General features: G+C 39.2%; 1 protein-coding gene across 1 annotated transcript in view; it reads right to left on the bottom strand.

Annotated features, from left to right (window-relative positions):
* Nucleotides 1-18570, bottom strand: part of AUP1 (AUP1 lipid droplet regulating VLDL assembly factor) — an 831864-nt gene that overhangs the window by 774540 nt on the left and 38754 nt on the right. Inside the window, exon 2 of the mRNA XM_044064448.1 lies at nucleotides 5067-5207. Within this exon, the coding sequence (XP_043920383.1) occupies nucleotides 5067-5207 (141 nt within the window). The remainder of the gene's footprint in view (nucleotides 1-5066; nucleotides 5208-18570) is intronic.

The raw sequence follows: 18570 nt of genomic DNA, 5'->3' as shown, positions 1-18570 counted from the left end.
ACTGAGCAACATTTACTAGAATGTATACATTAAAAATGCTTAACTATACTATGTTGTTTATTATAAAAAAATCATTGTATACACATACTGCACGCATACAAATTTTATATATATATATATATATATATATATATATATATATATATATATATATATATATATATATATATACACACACACACACACACACACACACACATATATATATATATATATATATATATATATATATATATATATATATATATATATATATATATATATAAAATATATAATATATAATATATAAAATGTGTGTGTATTTAAACACAGTTAAGTACTTCTGATTTCATTTTCTTAGTGTTTTTAATGCAAGGACACACAGTAAATGTATGTTAAAATAAATTCAGCTGTATATTATGCTTGCACTCTGAAGCCGTGGTGGTGCAGCGGTAGCGTTGTCACCTCACAGCAAGAGGTTCTCCCGTTCGATTCTCGGCTGGAGCGCCTTGTGTGGAGTCTGCATGTCCTCCCCACCACAGAGTGGCGTTCGAAAGACGTGTGTGAATGGGCGTGCCTTCGTTGAAGGTTGGGTGTCGGGCTGGCACCTTGGCACCGTAAATATCGACTGCCAATCATTAGCGGACCAGAGTTCCGCTGTGGTGACCCCTAACCGGGAAAAGCCAAAAGAAAAACAACATTATGATTGCACAATGTAAGGACTCACTCAAAGTCAGTGGGAATCTCTTACAGTGGATCTGCATGTACTAGACATGCATCCCCCTCTGGAAGGATGGCATAAAACAGCATAAAAGACTTTATGAACAGTATCAGTGTACCTAGTTGATATGGTTGCCACCTGACTCTCTCAGCAGTTCTGGCCTGGGAAGGGGGGGGGGGGGGGGGCTTGAAAATGGCAAATGCATTGATACTGTATTTTCTGACTTTTCTCTAAATGTCACAGAAATCTTTGATACTATATTTAAGTTATCTTACTATATAAACTATTATAAAGAACATTTAAAGCTTAGCATTTCAATACTGTGTTGCTACTTATGTAAATTTGTCAGAAGAGTTGACAATTGCCTTTAAACCCCTAACTGATCTAATTTTTTTTTTTGCTATGAAAGGGGAGTGTCGAGTTCTCCTCCCCTCTGCAATAAAAACAGTGGAAAACAGTACCACAACCTTGTCTTTTTTTATATTAGCGGTTGTGTTCCTGACATTAGCAGGATTAATTGCCGATCTAAGCCTGACAGCAGTACCTAACTGGGTAAACTAAGATTTAACTGTGTCTATGATATGTCAATGAGGTGGAGAGAAATTTCTCTGCAAAGTATGTGAGAAGTTGGTTTAAAAAAAAGAAGTAGGTGGACTTTTCCCTTCCCTTGACTCCAATGCAAGGAAATAAAAGTTTTAAGAATACAAGCAGGTTTCTGGTACCTACACAATGCTGGACCCATACTGTAGGGAGAAAAGAAACCAACGATTGAGTTAAAATGTATTAGAGGGTGGAGTTTTCCTTTAAGTACAAATAATCCAAAAATGAACAGAACATTTACATGCTGTCCTACCATAAGGGACTGTGGTGCTAAACCAGGGGTGAATTAGCGGTTACCCATCCATTCATCCAGATTATGACTGAACATTGTAAAGTTGCTTTATGTGGAGAGCAAGACTATTCCAAAGTGGTACTCTCTGTGATGCACATCCCTCCAACATGTTCTATTTATATTACAAAAGAGATTTAGATCTCCCCAGCGGATTTTTAAGCCTCCACAATTCTTGAGAATGTGCTGTAGGTATGACATGGCAGGGCAGCAATCAGCAGTAGCCTGTATAACACTGAAGCAGAGAAAGGTGAAAAGACGGAGATAATATGGTGATCAAAAGGACAGTTCATTGTCTACATAGGCTCCCAGGAACCTAACTACTGGATAAAACTTCAGGAGTACGGCGTCTACGTGACAGTTACAAGGAAATTCTTGCTAGTCAAAGAATACTACTACACATTTCTTGGCATTCAGTTTTAGTCCATGGTTTTCACACCAGCTGTTTGATTTGGAAAGCCTTCTTGGAGGAGCTTGGCATCCTAGGAGGAGTTTATGATGGCATAAAGTTTACAGTCATCTAAAAACTTGGCCAGCCATAAATCTTTGACAGTAGCTTTGGTATCAGAGAAGTAAAGGTGAAAGAGAAGTGGTCCAAGAACTGAACCTTAGGGTAAACCACTACTAACAAGTTGTTTGGTACAGGTACAACAGCCCATCCTAACTTCCTGGTTTCCATTTGAGAGCTTGTCAGTCATCCAATGGGTTACACAGGGATTAACATTTAGCTGGGATCGTTTATAAACTGTATACTTTTGATCTCCTTCACCTACACAAGCCAGCAGGAAAACACCCACTCCACCAATCTAAAATTTTACCATAATACCTGCTGGAGCAAAAGTTACTAAACCCAAAGCATTCCCTGCCTTTGAAACAGACTTGCTCTGCAAAGAGTACTTTCCCGACAACCTTCAAAACCAGACTCGAATTTGCAACAGGGGCTTGTGAGAGCAGTCTACTTACTATTGGAAACCAATAGAATCACTACTATTGGGTGACGTCAATCTTTCAGTGATCACTCAAGTCACATGCTTAGTTAATTACCTATGAATCCATAACAAAATAAAAAATGCTGCTGGGGCCATTTATTTTTCCTTCTGCACTCAAAGAAAGGAAAAGGAAATTAGGAGAGACAAGCATGTGTAACGTATAACGGGAAGGGAGAAGTGTTCCAAGTAGTCTAGTAAGTTTTACTCGCTGTGCAGTTGTAATGCTTGGAGTATCAGTGCTATCTAGTACAAAAGATGGGGGGGGGGGGCTCTTCTTTCCAGGGTTACACACAAAACTGTACTACACCACTAAGTGACACTTGGACACAGTACTGCTATACCAAGAGAAGGGCAGTTACAGCATTCTATGAAGTAAAGTCAGCCCAAAATCTGTCAAATTCCTGGAGAAGGTATCAGGCTTAGTGTTTTGTGAAGGTATTGGCAGCAGACTGTTTCAGCTTCTAAAACACTTTGTGTAGGTATGTTTATGAAACATGCTGATCATGTGTCTACTGCCCAAGATAAATGAACTCTCTATGGGCCTTGAAGATGGTTCTTTTATATTCTAGCAAGAGACAATACTGTGGGCCAAATTAGAGAAAGAGAGAGAGAGAAAAACGTATGTGTTTACTGACTAGCAAGCTATCCTTCCTTTCCCTGAAATGTATAAAAGTTGATCAGTCTTTCCGAAATTGTCACTCCTCAAGTACATCTCAGCTGTATGTAAACAGGTACAAGTGCTGTTCTCTATCATTTTGTTAGTTTGCAAAAAAACATTGGAAAATTCATGGATTTAGAGTCACTGAAGAAACTAACCTTGGCATAAAGGATGGATTTTTTCAATTACACTCTTTCACTATGGAATATCAGGTACGGTAGTTCACATGCAACAACTTGTAACTCCAAAATCTTCTTAGAAGAACCAGCCACTAACAGTGCCTTCCACAAGAGCTAATTTAACTGCTGCCCTCAACTTATCAAAGTGCCAGAGATATGAAGTGACCACACTTCAAGGTTCGTAGTTAAGCCTGCAGCCTCCCTGGCAACCAATGGCACAACCTAAGAAATATGAACTTCTGGTAAGGACCTCCTGCAAGCAGAAAAGGTTCTCTTAGTGCTTTACCCATAACTGAAGCAATGTTGGACTACTTCAATAGCTTTGTTCTCTCAGCCATATGTAATTGCAACACCCCACAAACAAGAGTCTTCATAAAGTTTTATCCATGCTCCCATAGCAGAAAACAGGCCATCAAGAAGAACTTCAAGGTGGTTAGGGTTACCCAATGTTCACCAGTAATAAAAGCATTAACAGACAAATGCAATAAAGTTTCTACAAAAGACAGAAAAGTTTATTCACAAAATTACAAGATTTTGCTTTTACAGATCCTAAGGCATGCAGGAAATAAAACTAATAGCTTCTCAAAAGTGATCTAACAAGTGTTGCGTCCTCTTTCCCCAGTGTTCAGACTTGTACCGTTAAAAGTTTCACTGTATTTGTTAATACAAGAGGCAAACTTGTTTTTGGCATCCTCTAACCCATGGAGCAAACAAAACCCAATCATCTGTCCTGGTATCTCACACTACCTCAAAGTATATCGCACACTACGTCAAAGTACAATCTGCTAATCTAATACACCTTAAACCAGCTTCCTACAATGTTGCAAACTTTTGTCTGCCATTTATCCATGCTTCACAAATCATTGATACTCCAACTCACTTGGTTATAAACTAGCTTAACTGCAGTTTATAACACTTGTGTAAGATTTTACACCACATATGTACTAAAAGTGAAGTGAAGAAAACTCTTTTGGTACCCTAAACTGCTCACAAACTTTCCATATGTCTATCTTGTATAACAGATGCTTGCCATCTTGAACCCATGAACCTTCAGTCAGTTCCAAGGGGTTTCCTTCCTTCAAACTTCCCAATCCCTGCAATTTGAAGGCAGAACTAATTACTTTATTGCACTTGTTTAACAGGATGGTCTTGCTGGGCCTAAAATACACTTTTCAGTAAAGCCCAAGAGAAAACAAAAACTTTAGAAGTACAACAGAATACAAACAACTGACGAAACTACAATTAAACACACTTGTTAAAAACAAAAATTAGAATGAATTGACTACCAGCAGGAATACAGTTCTAAAGTATTACTAGGTCATATACCCACAAGAGGGACAGTGGAGTAGAAAAACAGTTGGAAAAATTTATCCACCTCAACTTGTTCATAAAATTAATTGAACATGTATAGTAAACACAACACACACAAAAGTTAGTACAAAAAACTGTTGTTGTTTGTCTTTCGGCTTTTTCCCGGTAAGGGGTCGCCACAGCGGAACTCCGGTCCGCTAATGACTGGCAGTAGATTTTTACGAAACACTGAGGTGCAAAAAACTGATGTGGCTAAAAAAGAATTATATAATTAGCTGTACAACAGTAACATTGCAAAAATATGGTTACTTCATAACTCAGTGCAATCACCAAAACTCACCTACGTATCAAGCTATCCGGCAATGCACAACTGATCAGGAATACATGGACACCAATAAATAACCTGAGAAGAAGCAGGCACACACCAAACGGAGTGTAAAGCAAAAGGAAAAGCCATGAAAGAAAATTATTCTCAGGCAATCTGCAATGAAGAAAAATTTGGCATTAGTTAATGTTATGAAATTGAGGGGACCAAATATTACTTTTATTTATTCATTCACAAATACAAAAACATAACAATTGTTTTGCAAAAAAAATTGGAGGCAATCAACCTATTGTGTGGTGGTATCCAATACAATCTACAAGTAAGCGGTAATTTATCTGGTGCCGAATAAATCACAGTGACCGTTTCAGTTTCAACTACTTCAGATATACTTGTCTCCAATGGATACTCCTCAAAAATTCTGAGAAAAAAAGTGCCTTACAAAACTGTACCAACAGCAAGATGACCAAGCAGACTTTCATACCTGCATGAAACCTTAACACACCTTTATTGAATTATCACTTGTGACATAGGCACATTTACATTTATGTAAAAGTAATCAAACAAAATTAACATTACACTTCACGTATATTGCTATATATCATATAAGCTAAGCCTATTTTTTTAATAGGTTCATAGGTTGGTACTAGGGCCTATACAAGCCTAGCCTAGTCATAACAATTCCATGGCTATTTCTTCCCACACTATTTACTTCCCTGGACCCCTGTCTAACAGGGCAACTGACGTGATCCCCGAGGTGAATTTCCTCTCTCCCATCCAATCGTCAAGGTTCCTTTTGAAGAGGGCCAAAGGGGCGCTCTGCTTAACATGTATGGGCAGTTTTTATTAAATCATCATGGCATAAGCAATCATACATTTATATAAAAATGAAAACAAACCACACAACACAATCCTAGGTGCAAGCATTTAACATCACAAACCATACTGACAACCTATTTGCAAACATTATGCATCACTTATAATCTACCCAATTATTCTCAGTCAAACATTACATAGGTCATTTAAGTCCTGCCTTCTTTTAAACCTCATTCCTCCCCTGTATGTACTGTTCCCACAATTCCCATTTTTTTCCGGTGTAGTTTGCTCCTTTTTCTAAACATCTCAATTCCACTTATTTCATCACTGTTACTACATTCACTACTTCTAATACAGTTGGTTTAGATTTTCATTTCCATTGTTCAGTAATTGTTTTTTGGCAGCCATCATAATTAGAGACAGCAAAGCTTTACTATTTCTAGGCAATTCTGATTCTATAGCATAGCTTAGAAAAATCATTTCCCTTGTCACACCAATCTGCCTACCCAGCATCTCCAGCAATGCATTCCACAAGGAATACATAAAGTCCGCCAACTCATTGTACTCCCAGCAAGTATGTTTTCAATTGCCTCTTTCTTCCTTATCACAACTCCAACATTTGCTATCTACCTTAAAAAAATCTGCATGGAACTCTTACTGCATGCTTTAACCTGTAATAGAGCTGGTCAGCATTTGCACAGCAGATACTCTTTGTTACTAGCAGACTACACAGGTAATCCCTACAAAGCTGGTGGGATACAGAGATGCGGAAGACCCACTAGTTCTTAGTACTGCTCAAAGACAGAGGGCTCTTTTCAGATTTTCTATAGTACATTCTGAAGGGGATGAATTGTTAAATCTCAAGTTACTGTCAGTGGATGAACTTAAAATTGAAACAGTCACTGATGTATGGTTTCACTGCATTTACAAAAAGTACACAACATTAAATGTCACAGTGGTTATATGCAGTGCTCTGAGCATCATTTAAAAAACATACTATTACTAAGCAGTTACAAAAACTAATGAAAGATTACTTCAACATTATCAGAGAGCGTTATTGAGCAGTTTAGCAAAGTTTTCTTTCCAAGACAGCTTATATCAGCGTCATTCTGTGCAAATACTGATCAGATTTTTTTCAAACACTGTTCCTAGAAAACTATAGTAAGAACTTGTATTAGTTAAAATAGGGAATATATCGAAGGACTTGATTGGTGGTTCTATAACACTGAAGACAAGATTGGCTTAATATGTAGGCTAGACGTTTTTTAAAACTCTGCTACTTAAAAGTACAGTTGAGCTTTTTGATAGCTGAAAGGTGTGTCTCACTGTATACAGTCAACATTAATTGGGTAAAGGGTTGGCTCAACAGGAAGCAATGTGTTAAAATGGATGGCCTCTATTCCAGTTGGTCAGAAAGTGGGTCTGATGTCCCCCACATTGTCTGTACTGGGCCCACTACTGCTCAACTCTTTATCTTCTTTTTTACTTAATGACAGCACATACCAGTTATCCAAATATGCAGACATTAAAAAAGGTGGATTTTTAATTAGTGCCACTGACTATATAAAATTCAACTGTACTTCACCATCTCAAACTGTCTTACACCAACTAAAGTCTTATCACCGTCTCTTCTACTACACACACAAACTAACACTGCACCACAATTTTACTACTGACCAGTCATCTCCCCCACCTCTCATCACAAACCACAAGGCAAAACACCTAACCACATTGTCAAAGCTCACCCTTAAGTCAAAACATTTCCAACCTTACCTTCCACTGCACACATCACAAGATAATCTTCATTTACACCTGATATTACATTCTAACACAAATACCACTTACTATTTTTAAGCCCACTAACACAGTTGACATGATCCTACTAATCTGCCTAAATTTACTCTTAATTCTCAACCTCACTACAGCTATATCCTCGCTTACCCCCACACACCGATACACATCAACAACCTCCTCCAACCAACACCCAAAAAACATAGCTTCTCACATATCTCCTCCCAGCTTTTCCCCTATACCCCTCCCATATTATTCAACCCACAAAATGGCCTCCTCACCTCCTATGAAACCACACTTCACACCAGCACCATCAGCTAGGAATAAAAAACACTTCCCATGGTACTCCCTATCTACTGAAATGTGCAGACACGCATCTTAACCCTGGCCCACCCTCTAATCCTAACCACAAGAGTAACCTCAAAGATTTAAACATACTTGCACTGAACCTTGGAAGTACATGTAATAAAACAGCCCCACTCCACTGCATGCCTGGATTGATCAAAATAAACCTGACATACTAGCCCTTACAGAAACATGGCTACACCCCAGTGTAAAAGACTCGGAAATAATACCTCCAAACTTTGCAATAACCGGAAGAGAGATATCTACAAAAAAAGGTGTGTGTGTGTGTGGGGGGGATATAGCCCTTCTATATCCCTCTACGCTCAACATCACACCCTACACCAGTAATATACTCATTTTTTCCAATGCTGAGGTACTAATCTCTTTTTGAACCTCAGCATATCACAACGAATTTGCAAAATGGTAACTTATATCTCACCAGCTAACAATATACCAGTGCTGGAAAATATTTTATCCTGGACATCCCAAACAATAAACCTTGAAACAATCTTAGGAGATGGAAATACAGACTGGCAAACCATAGCTTCCAACTCCTCCACATATGGTATAAATCTTCATTTTTTTCCTCAGCTTTTCAATACTCCAGCAAGATAGAGAAAAGATCTTACCTGCCAATCCACCCTAGACTGAATCCTAGTATCCCATCCTGCCAATTACATATTTTTCAGTACACTGTCTAGCTCCCTCAGTGATCATCTGCCAGCTTATTCCCTTAGAACAAATTCCCAACAACTACGAGTACTCACTGTAAATCCAGTTAGGAACGCAACTAATTTTTGTCAGCATAAATTCAACAATCTCTTACATGAAATAGACTGGACACCCTTTAAACAACCACCCCTTAATGACACTGTACTATACTTTAATAATACCTTCTTTCACATATTTAATACGCTAGCTCCCATTTATATGAAAAGCATCAAAAAGAACTCTGCGCCATGGCTCTCTAAGGAATACAAACAGCTGAGGAAGCAAAGGGACCTAGTCTGGATAACCTGGAAACAGAACAAAAATGAATAAAATCATATTAATTTCAAAACACTCCATAATAAAGGGTCAAAACCAACAAACACAGATAAGAAGTCATATTATTCCAACATAAAATCAACCCCAATAAATGTTGGCACTCTATATCTTCTCTACTTAACCCTGGAATAAATGTAGATCACACCCTATCACCCGATACCCCTCCATCACAAATAGCCAAAAACTTTAACAAGCACTTCATAAAATCAATATCAGACCTACTAGCACCCCTAATACTGGACCCCCCCCTCACCCTTCAACCTATTCAGACACCAACTACTTCTAACCCTGTCATTAACAACCCCCCTATTCAACAAGATGTCATACAAATCCCATTCTCGTTTCAGCCCATACATAGTGACACCATTAAGAAACTGCAACATGAACTAAAACCATGCTCTACCTCGGCTGATAATCTTCCACCACACCCTCAAAATGGCGGTTAATTCAATTGCCTACCCAATCAGTATTCGTATAAATAGGTCTTTATCTGAATCAGAAGTACCTACCATATGGAAACAATCTCACATCACCCCCATCCACAAAGGAGGCAACTCTTTTGATCTATCCAATTTCTGTCCCATGTCCATCTAGGTCACCCATATCCAAAATTCTTGAGAGGTATCCATCAGCAGGTAATGCAATACCTATTGTAAAACAATCTTTTAACCAAAATGGCTTCTGACCTAGCCACAGCCATATTATCTTTTAGAGACACTGTGAACAAAGCCAGAGATGCAGGATGCTATACATCCTCAGCATTCCTTGATCTCTCCAAGGCCTTTGACACAGTGTCTCACCCCCTTACTATTAAACACACTAACTTGAGCTTCTCACATAACACAGTAAAATGGCTTCAGAGCTACCTCAAGGATTATAAACAAGCAGTGAAATGGTCCAATGAACTCTCACCCTTTCCTCGCAACGAGAGTCCCTCAAGGCTCCATCCTAGGACCCCTACTCTTCAACATTTTCAAATACAACCTTCACACTGCCTCTCACCCTGGGACCCGCATTCAATACGCCAATGATTCCACCAGAATCTGTACTGCTCAATCACTACCAGAACTACTTTCAAAAACTCAACAGTCCTTTACTGCAGTAGAATCCTGGATAAGAAATGCTCAACTCTTTCTTAATCCAAAGACAAAACTAGTACTCTATCATCTCATGAACAACTCCTCTGTTACTGATCATTTTAACATCCTTGCATCTGACAACACTATCATAGAAATAGTGCAGGAAACAAAACTTCTAGGAATCATCATTGACAAACTTTCATTCGACCCCCATATACAGCAAAATATAAATAAAACTCCTCAAAAAAACTGGGACTCTTATAGAAACGAACATTTCTTTACTGCAGCAACTAAAACTACCCTTGCAAAAACTTTTTTGCTTCCCTCCCTTCTTTATGGTGCCCCTATCCTAACTAACTTACAAACCTCTGCCATAAGCAAGATGAAGCCATGCTACAACAAAGTTGCAGTTTGCCACAAACTCTAAATATCTCATACACCACTGTAAATCACTCCTAGAATTAAACTGGCTTGAACTCCCCAACCAACTTGCCTTCATTCAGCTATCCACCTTGCACAACCTTATTTTCAAACCTACTGCCCATTCTCCACTAGCCAATCTAGTCATACCTTACAAACCAAATTGATCCCAATAATCATCAGTAGACAAAATTCTCTTAGCTATCTGAAAACCCATAAGAACACCAGTGTCTCCCTACTTCGGAATTCACTACCTCTAGCTACCAAAGGCTGTATTGCTTCTATTCTTTTCAACTCTCTCACTATCTTTCTGGCTATTATTTTCCTAACCGAAACTAACATTCTATTTCATGTACTATAGCAGTCAATGTCACACATTGCACTACCTACATACTATTTTTTGGACACTACATCATGTATGGTGAGTGACTATTACTGTCTATAATGTTTTAACTCTATAGAATTGTCTAGATGTGTAGTATACATTATAACATCTTGCAACATAGTTTGTTCTTTCAACTTATTTTTGTATAGTATTTCTAATGTGATTTACATTGTATTGGATTTTTTTGTACCGTATGTGGAGCTTTTCTCCCCGGGCTTCTGCTGAAAACTGGTTCTGTAGACCCAGTCAGACCACCCCATTAAACAAATGTCAATAAATAAAATAAACTTGAGTGTCCAGGTGATCTATAAATTATGTACTTTAGTCCATCCTGTATACACATTCATCTTGGGTACAGACATCATTGAGATTTAAAGTACAATCGCTTTGGTATCTGCATAACACAATCTGAACCTTAAATTAACTTGAGAGCACAAGCATTATTTTAATGTGAGTTAGTTAACTACTATTAAAAAATGGCACTGGATTAGGGAAGGCTCTACTTAAATTTAAAACCTATGCAAGGCAAATTATTGAACAGAACTCCATATTATGTTCACATTTCAAAAGGAGATCACACATAACATTACTAGAAAATATTCACAGGAAATTCTCCAAATGCCAAAATTCTGTTATGAAGAAAATCTGGAGAGGCTCAAGTTACATTCCATACCTTAAAATGGTTACATGGAAGGGTATATCATGTACTGAGAATTTAGATTATTGTTAAAAACTGAACTATTACCATCTTATAAACTGTTAAGATGAAATCAAGAATGCATAATCTTTTCTAACTCAAACTGCTACCAAGGACAAATTTACAACACAATCGTTAATGAGATTTTGGAAAATGCCAACTCTAAATACAAGATAAGTGCCGACCTCAATGTATTTAAGAAGTCTTTAGACTCTTGGTTTAGAAGCAATATATACTCTAGGAATGTGTAACCTGTTTATTAATGGCTTTGAAACATGAAGGTTTCTACCCGTTTGGCAAGTGCTTTAATATTTCTGGCCAAGTATAAGCTCCTTGAGTAAAGATGATGACCTCATGTATAGGAATGCACCAAGCGGTTTCAAATGATCTGAATCTTTGGAGAAGCTTTCAAGTACTAAAACAGGATTCAGTCAGTATACTGTTTGCATGTGTTTTTATTCCCAATCAGAAATGTATAAAGATTTGTTTTAAATTTTTTTTAATTTTATTTTTTGTCTGTACAGTTTCCTGTTAAAACATAGACCCTCCCAATTCTAGCAATGCTTTTGGAGGGAAATGACAATGAAACTGAACTAATACAGCAACACAGATGAACTTGAACCCTTGGATCTGCATTAGTTTGGTTTTGTAAAGGGCAGATCATGCCTGCACAACCCGGCTGAATTTTTTTGAAAACGTTACTGAAGCCACTGACAACAGGCACGCAGGCCATAGTGTCCACCTGGACGTTGCCAAGACCTCTGACACGACCTCCATGCTGGGTTTACTGAAAACTCCTCTAACATTAACCAGTACAACCTTCACTGGACAGATAAGCAGACTTTTTAAAAGAACCCATTTCATTAAAGTCAGGTGCATTTGGTCTAGACAGAGAAGCATAACCAGCGGTGACCAACAAGGCTCGATCATGGGTACCTTCCTTTTTGGTACGCACTTCTCTAGCATTAGAATGGAGATAAACATACTATAGCTAACCAAGTTAGAAATAGACTGCAAATGGGGGAGCCAATTAAACACCATTAAGATACTAAAATTCTCCAGAAACAGCTCGACTAAATACTTGGTGCATTAATCAAGGGTTTACCCTTGGTGCAAAGAAATGCAGCAGAGCTTCTTTTGATAAATATAGCACTACTTCCACTTACCACACAGATAATGTTCCACTTAACTTAGTCAAAAGGGACTTGGGTACCTTTGCTGACAGACTTTCCTTTAACAACCACCATGTCTCTGTAGTGGTTGTAAAATCATTCTGCCTTCTACAATGTATCCTTTGTGGTATCCCCAAGTCCAAAGAAGTTGTAATTCCCAGTTTTCTCCTCCCTTATTAGGCTAAGCATTGAATAGCATGTCCCACTTGGCATGTAGTTCATTAAGCTTCTAAACCAACTTGAGAGAACCCGACATTTCCATATGAAAAGATCTCTGGTCTAAGTACCCTTAGCAATGCTTTTAATCTACCCATGATACAGACTCCTGAGGGGTAATCTCTACCTTGCTATGTTAATCCAGCGCACACTGAACTCCTTCACCTAAACAGGGCTGGCGGTAAAGCAAACACACATACACTTTCTAAAAATAAATTATTACAACACCACAATCAAATGATATGGCAGGTACCTAACCCAGTGTATTCCCCATTTGGGGAATACACTGCTCTTATATTGAGACAGAATGCTTCCCTAGCAACCTTTAAAACGAGTCAAGACGACTGGATGGGTAATAACCAAATTTTGCCCAGGATACATGTGACGAAAACCTACTTAAAGGGAGCACTGTTAGTCTCCCATCAGTACCGGGCGATGTAGGTAAGCTTTTGATGATCTCCTTCAGTGTAAGCTTAGCACAAATCTGTGAATGCTGATATTCTTCCTTGATGGCAAGTCCTCATTTCCATACATGAGAATACACGAACTTAAGACAGTTTTAATGTAACTAAATGTTAAGATGTCAAGTTTTAAAGTTTACAGATACACACCATCACAATATTCTGCACGGTAGTACTCCTCTTGCTCTCTTATAACTGGATTAAGTAGATTTATCAGACTCTAATTGGACAAACAGCTAGTTTAGGTTTTTCCAACTTATCAGATAGTGTTCTAAAGCATGTCATACAATGACATCTCATTAGTATTAAAAAACATGCATGCTAACTGGTTAGTCCAACCAGTGTGCCTGTAGTAAAATGAGCATATACAAACAGAAAAAAATGTCTATCCACTTAAGTGCCATTGAGCGGCTAGACTTTTCTACTGATATACAATACAGAGGACAGGCCAAATAAAAGAAAAACAGAAACAAACCTGATTTTCCTTTTATTTCTGCGCTGTCTTGGCAGACTGTTGTACCTTTGAACAGTTCAGATTTTCGTAGAATGCAGACATTCTTACCTCAAACTTAAAAATAATTAAAAGATTTTTTTTCTCCTTTGCTTCTATTGAACAGTAAAGATGGACTGTGCAAGTGTGTGAACACAAGTCCTATACGCATACTCAGTATATCAGAAGACACAGAAGAATGAGAAAACAAGGTGGAGGAACCCTCTTGTGCCATTATACAAAGACGATATTTAAGAAAGGTAAGCAACTTATACAGTTAACTTTGTTTGATCACTCAGGCTTCACCCTAGTGATAAAGCCATACAAACGGTGTATAAATCCAGCATCACCCACATCCAGTCATGGGTTATTGCTTTAAATATCCCCCCGTCAAGAGACAAATTGCATTCTTACTTCTCGAATGCAGTGAGGACTTCAAAAGTGGTAAATGAACACTTACTCACATGCTTTTTTCTATGTCAAAAAGGTTCATACACAGTCCAATATTCCAGAACCATTAAAATATAGACTGTGCTGTAGTCAAGTACATCTGGAGGAAACACACAAAAAAGTAACAGCCAGACAATGGACAAAATGGCAAAAGCTTAAAATCAAAATAAGTCACACTGAAGGGAAAGGGAAAAATAAACTATGAAAGTACACAATACTTTTGGGGGGATGAATCCCCCCCCCACTAGCTCACCCACTTCATTTTGTATTCTATTCAAAATTTAAAAGATGCATGTGTGCTATACTTGGATCGTGCATCCACCCATGTGTATAGAAAGTACAGTTGTGTACACTTACCATAAATGTAGATGTTAGAGTGTATTCACTGTTGCAGTCATTACATTTGGGTTATCTGCTTGCAGTATTCCTCAGTCGGCCTGATTAACAAAGTCTTGGGTCCTGCGTCGGTTGCTGTCCCTTCTTCCATGACATCAGGTCAGGGGTATAAAACATGAGCCAACGCCATTACATCAGTTTTTCTTGCCCCAGATGTCAGGTGCCCCCTAAAGGGAAGCAATTAAATCTACAATACAAAGATTTACCTCCAACAAAAAAGCAAATACACCAAAAAGTTTTTTGAGCATAGTAAGTGAGAGTAGAGGTATAGCCAAAAGAAGAAAGGGGGCTGAAGGGAGGTTAACCAGGGCTGCAACAGTGAATACACTTGGACATCTACATTTATGGTAAGTGTACACAACTGTACTATGTTCTTCATGTTAAGTGATGATGCTGCTAGTGCCTGACTGGGAGAACGCTCCTATTTTGTGCCCTATAGTTTCCCTTGGGACCACGCCTGGGTGGACATACACATACAACCAAGGTCACCTACTCCATCCTCATTTTTACTTGAGACATACTGCTCTGCTGCATCAATCCCTACCCTGGAAATTGGAAAAGTGTCTCCCAGAGGACACTGTGAATGTATGTACATCTGTTGCCACTTGTTCTACCATTGTAACTCCTGCTTATTTGATACCATTGTAAGCTATCTCCCTGCCAGGTCGGCCAGCAGCCTAAACACTTTTCATTTCTCCCTCTCCATTCTCTCTCCCATCTTTAACAGAGTTCTTTCCCTGCTCCTCTTCACTTTATCCTATCTAGTCCCAAGACCTTCCTAGTTGACCCAGTGCAACTCTCCACTAGGCCACTAGAGGGCATCCCCTCCCTACTATACACTACTGTTCCTCACTCATTTTCTACTTTCCTCTTTTGTTCACACTCCTCACCCATTCATCCACACTTTTGCCCCCTCTACCTCTTAGGTACAGGAACCCTGCTTACCCTGCTACTACTTACTCTCCTGTATCCTATGCTTCACTGATTGACTCTTGGTCCTCTCCTGGTTTCTTCGCCCTTTGGGCTCACTCCGCTCCCCTACCCTGCCCCCAAATCCCACACGCCCCCAGTGCATCTAGCTATATCCCTCGTTTCCACACCCACTTTCTCCCTACACCAATCAACCATCAACACCTTAGACACACCCCCATCAGCCTATTATCTAATTTGCAACCACACCCACAGCCAATACATTTCAATACATCTCACTTCTAAAACACTCACTACCTTCCTTAATTACATCATCTCACTTCTAAAACTCTCACTCACTCACCTACCTTAATTACATCCAGCTCTCACCTACCTTAATTACATCCAGCTCTACTCTCTCCACTACTCTTTATTCTACCCTACCTTGGCTAAACATTTCTTATCCCCCCGCACAATAAACTTATAATACATATTAGACAACTACAACACTTAATATTAAGCAACCTTTTCAACATGCCTCTAAACCCTTCTTCCATCATACTTCTTCTATCACTTTCTCTTAAACTATCATATCTTTATCACCTCACCCAACCTCATACTTCTTACCACTCACAACTTTATCACACAACCAACCATCTGAATTCCCCACTCTCACAATCGCACTCTCCCATCTCTTCCCCATCTTTACCCAATAACACAGCTCCTCACCTTCTCTTTCAAAGTTTTCACCTCTCAGAAAAACGCTATCCTCATAGCAAATAAACACCCCTTGACCATCTCAGCAGACCCAAACCATTTTCTTACTCTAATCAACTATCTTTCAAACCCAATCTTCCATCTCATTACCTGCCTTTTATCTGGTGATATCCATCCCAACCCCGGCCCCTCTTCCTCTTCACACAAGCCTATATTCTTTATTCACTGTACTTTGTGAGTTTAGAGAAGTAAAGTCCCTACCCTCCATGCATGGCTCAGGATTAACAAACCTGACATACTATCTATTTCAGAAAAATGGTTAAAGCCCTCCATAAAAGACTCTGAAATAACTCCACCCAGCTATTCAATCATTAGAAAAAAGACAGGACCCGAAAGAAAGGCGGTGGAGTTGCTCTCCTTTACTCCTCTTCCTTGCTAGTTACCCCATATGACAAACCTACCCCCACATTTAATAATGCTGAAATACTCCTCTCTCTCCTTCAAGTTAATAAGCATAAACACATATGTCTAGCATCCCTCTACATTCCCCCAGGGGACAATATTTCAACACTTGAAAATATCCTCTCTTGGCTCTCTGACAATATTAGCAATGAAACCATAATCTTAGGAGATGTAAATATTAACTGGGCCTCCATCCAGTCTCCAAACAACCCTCTTAACATCAATCTATATAACTTTTCCCAGCTAATCAACACCATAACTCACCCATCTAAAGACCCCTCAAGTGGCACCATCCTTGACTGGATTCTAGTGTCACACCCCCACTATTTTTCAGGTAGCGGTACCCTTCCCGACCCTCTTAGTGATCATCTGCCCACTTTCACCCACCGACTCCCCTGCATCTCTAACCGTACCCACAACTACATCACTACCCGCAATGACAAAAGCTTTAACCCTTCAATCTTCATAGATTCCCTGAAAGCAATTAAATTGGAACAATCTGAAGACACTGCCCCTAGAAGAAGCAGTTGCCCACTTTAACTCTACATTCCTAGGAATACTTGATTCCCAAGCCCCTCTAACAACAAAAAGAATAAAAACAAATTCAGCCCCCTGGCTAACCAAAACTACACTTTCAACTATGCGTCTTGGAGACAAAGCCTGGGGACTCTGAGAAATAAGACACCAGATAAACATATTGCGTATAAAACCCTTCGAAATAAAGTAAAAAAGCAAATGATCTCTGATAGACAAACATACTTCTTCACACTCCAGAACAATAATAAAACTAACCCCCAAAGATTCTGGAAGGGGATCTCCACCCTCCTTAACCCCAGCAAACCACACACCCCAACCCCAGACCCAAACATCCCAGACTTGGACTTAGAGTTGATAAAAAAGGAGTTGAACTGAATAGCTATTAGCAAACTCACCTCCTCCTTCACATGCTCCCCCTCACCATCTACCACACCCCCTCCTCCTACCATAATCAACCCTATCCCCATTTCTACTTCACACTGCCCATCTTCCACCTTTTCCACTACTCTTACTGCCCCACCACCTGAACCCTCCTCAAATTCTCCCTCTCTACTTCCCTCTCTATTCTCATTAAAACCTATACCCACTAGCACTATTAAGAAACTCCAGAAACGAAAGCCATGTACTAATGCCCTGACAACATTCCTCTCATTTCCTACACATAGCAGATGCCATTGCCTATCCCATTAGCATTCTAATCAACCGCTCCATCCATGAATGCACTGTGCCTCAACTGTGGAAGCAAGCATTCATCATCCCCCTGCATAAAGGAGGCAACAATTGCAACGTCAATAATTTTCGTCCTATTGCTATTCTATCCCCCATTTCTAAACTTCTGGAAAAGTGTATTCACCTCCAACTCTTGCCACATCTCTTAGATAACAACCTGCTAACCCCTACACAACACGGATTCAGGCCAAATCACAGTACTATGACTGCCCTCTTATCCTTTCTCGAGACTGTCAACATAGCACGTGATTCTGGCCACATTGTCTCTACCCTACTTGACCTATCCAAGGCCTTCAACACCATCTCACACAATCTGCTCTTAACTAAACTGTCAAAACTTAACCTCTCTCCCTCTTCCATAAATTGGTTCTCTAGCTATCTATCAAATAGACACCAAGCAGTA

This window comes from Protopterus annectens, chromosome 2.part2 (genome assembly GCF_019279795.1).
Source record: "Protopterus annectens isolate FY-2018-M chromosome 2.part2, PAN1.0, whole genome shotgun sequence".
NCBI lineage: Eukaryota > Metazoa > Chordata > Ceratodontiformes > Protopteridae > Protopterus > Protopterus annectens.
The sequence above is the reverse complement of the archived record's forward strand: the minus strand, read 5'-3'. Positions and strand labels throughout refer to the sequence as shown.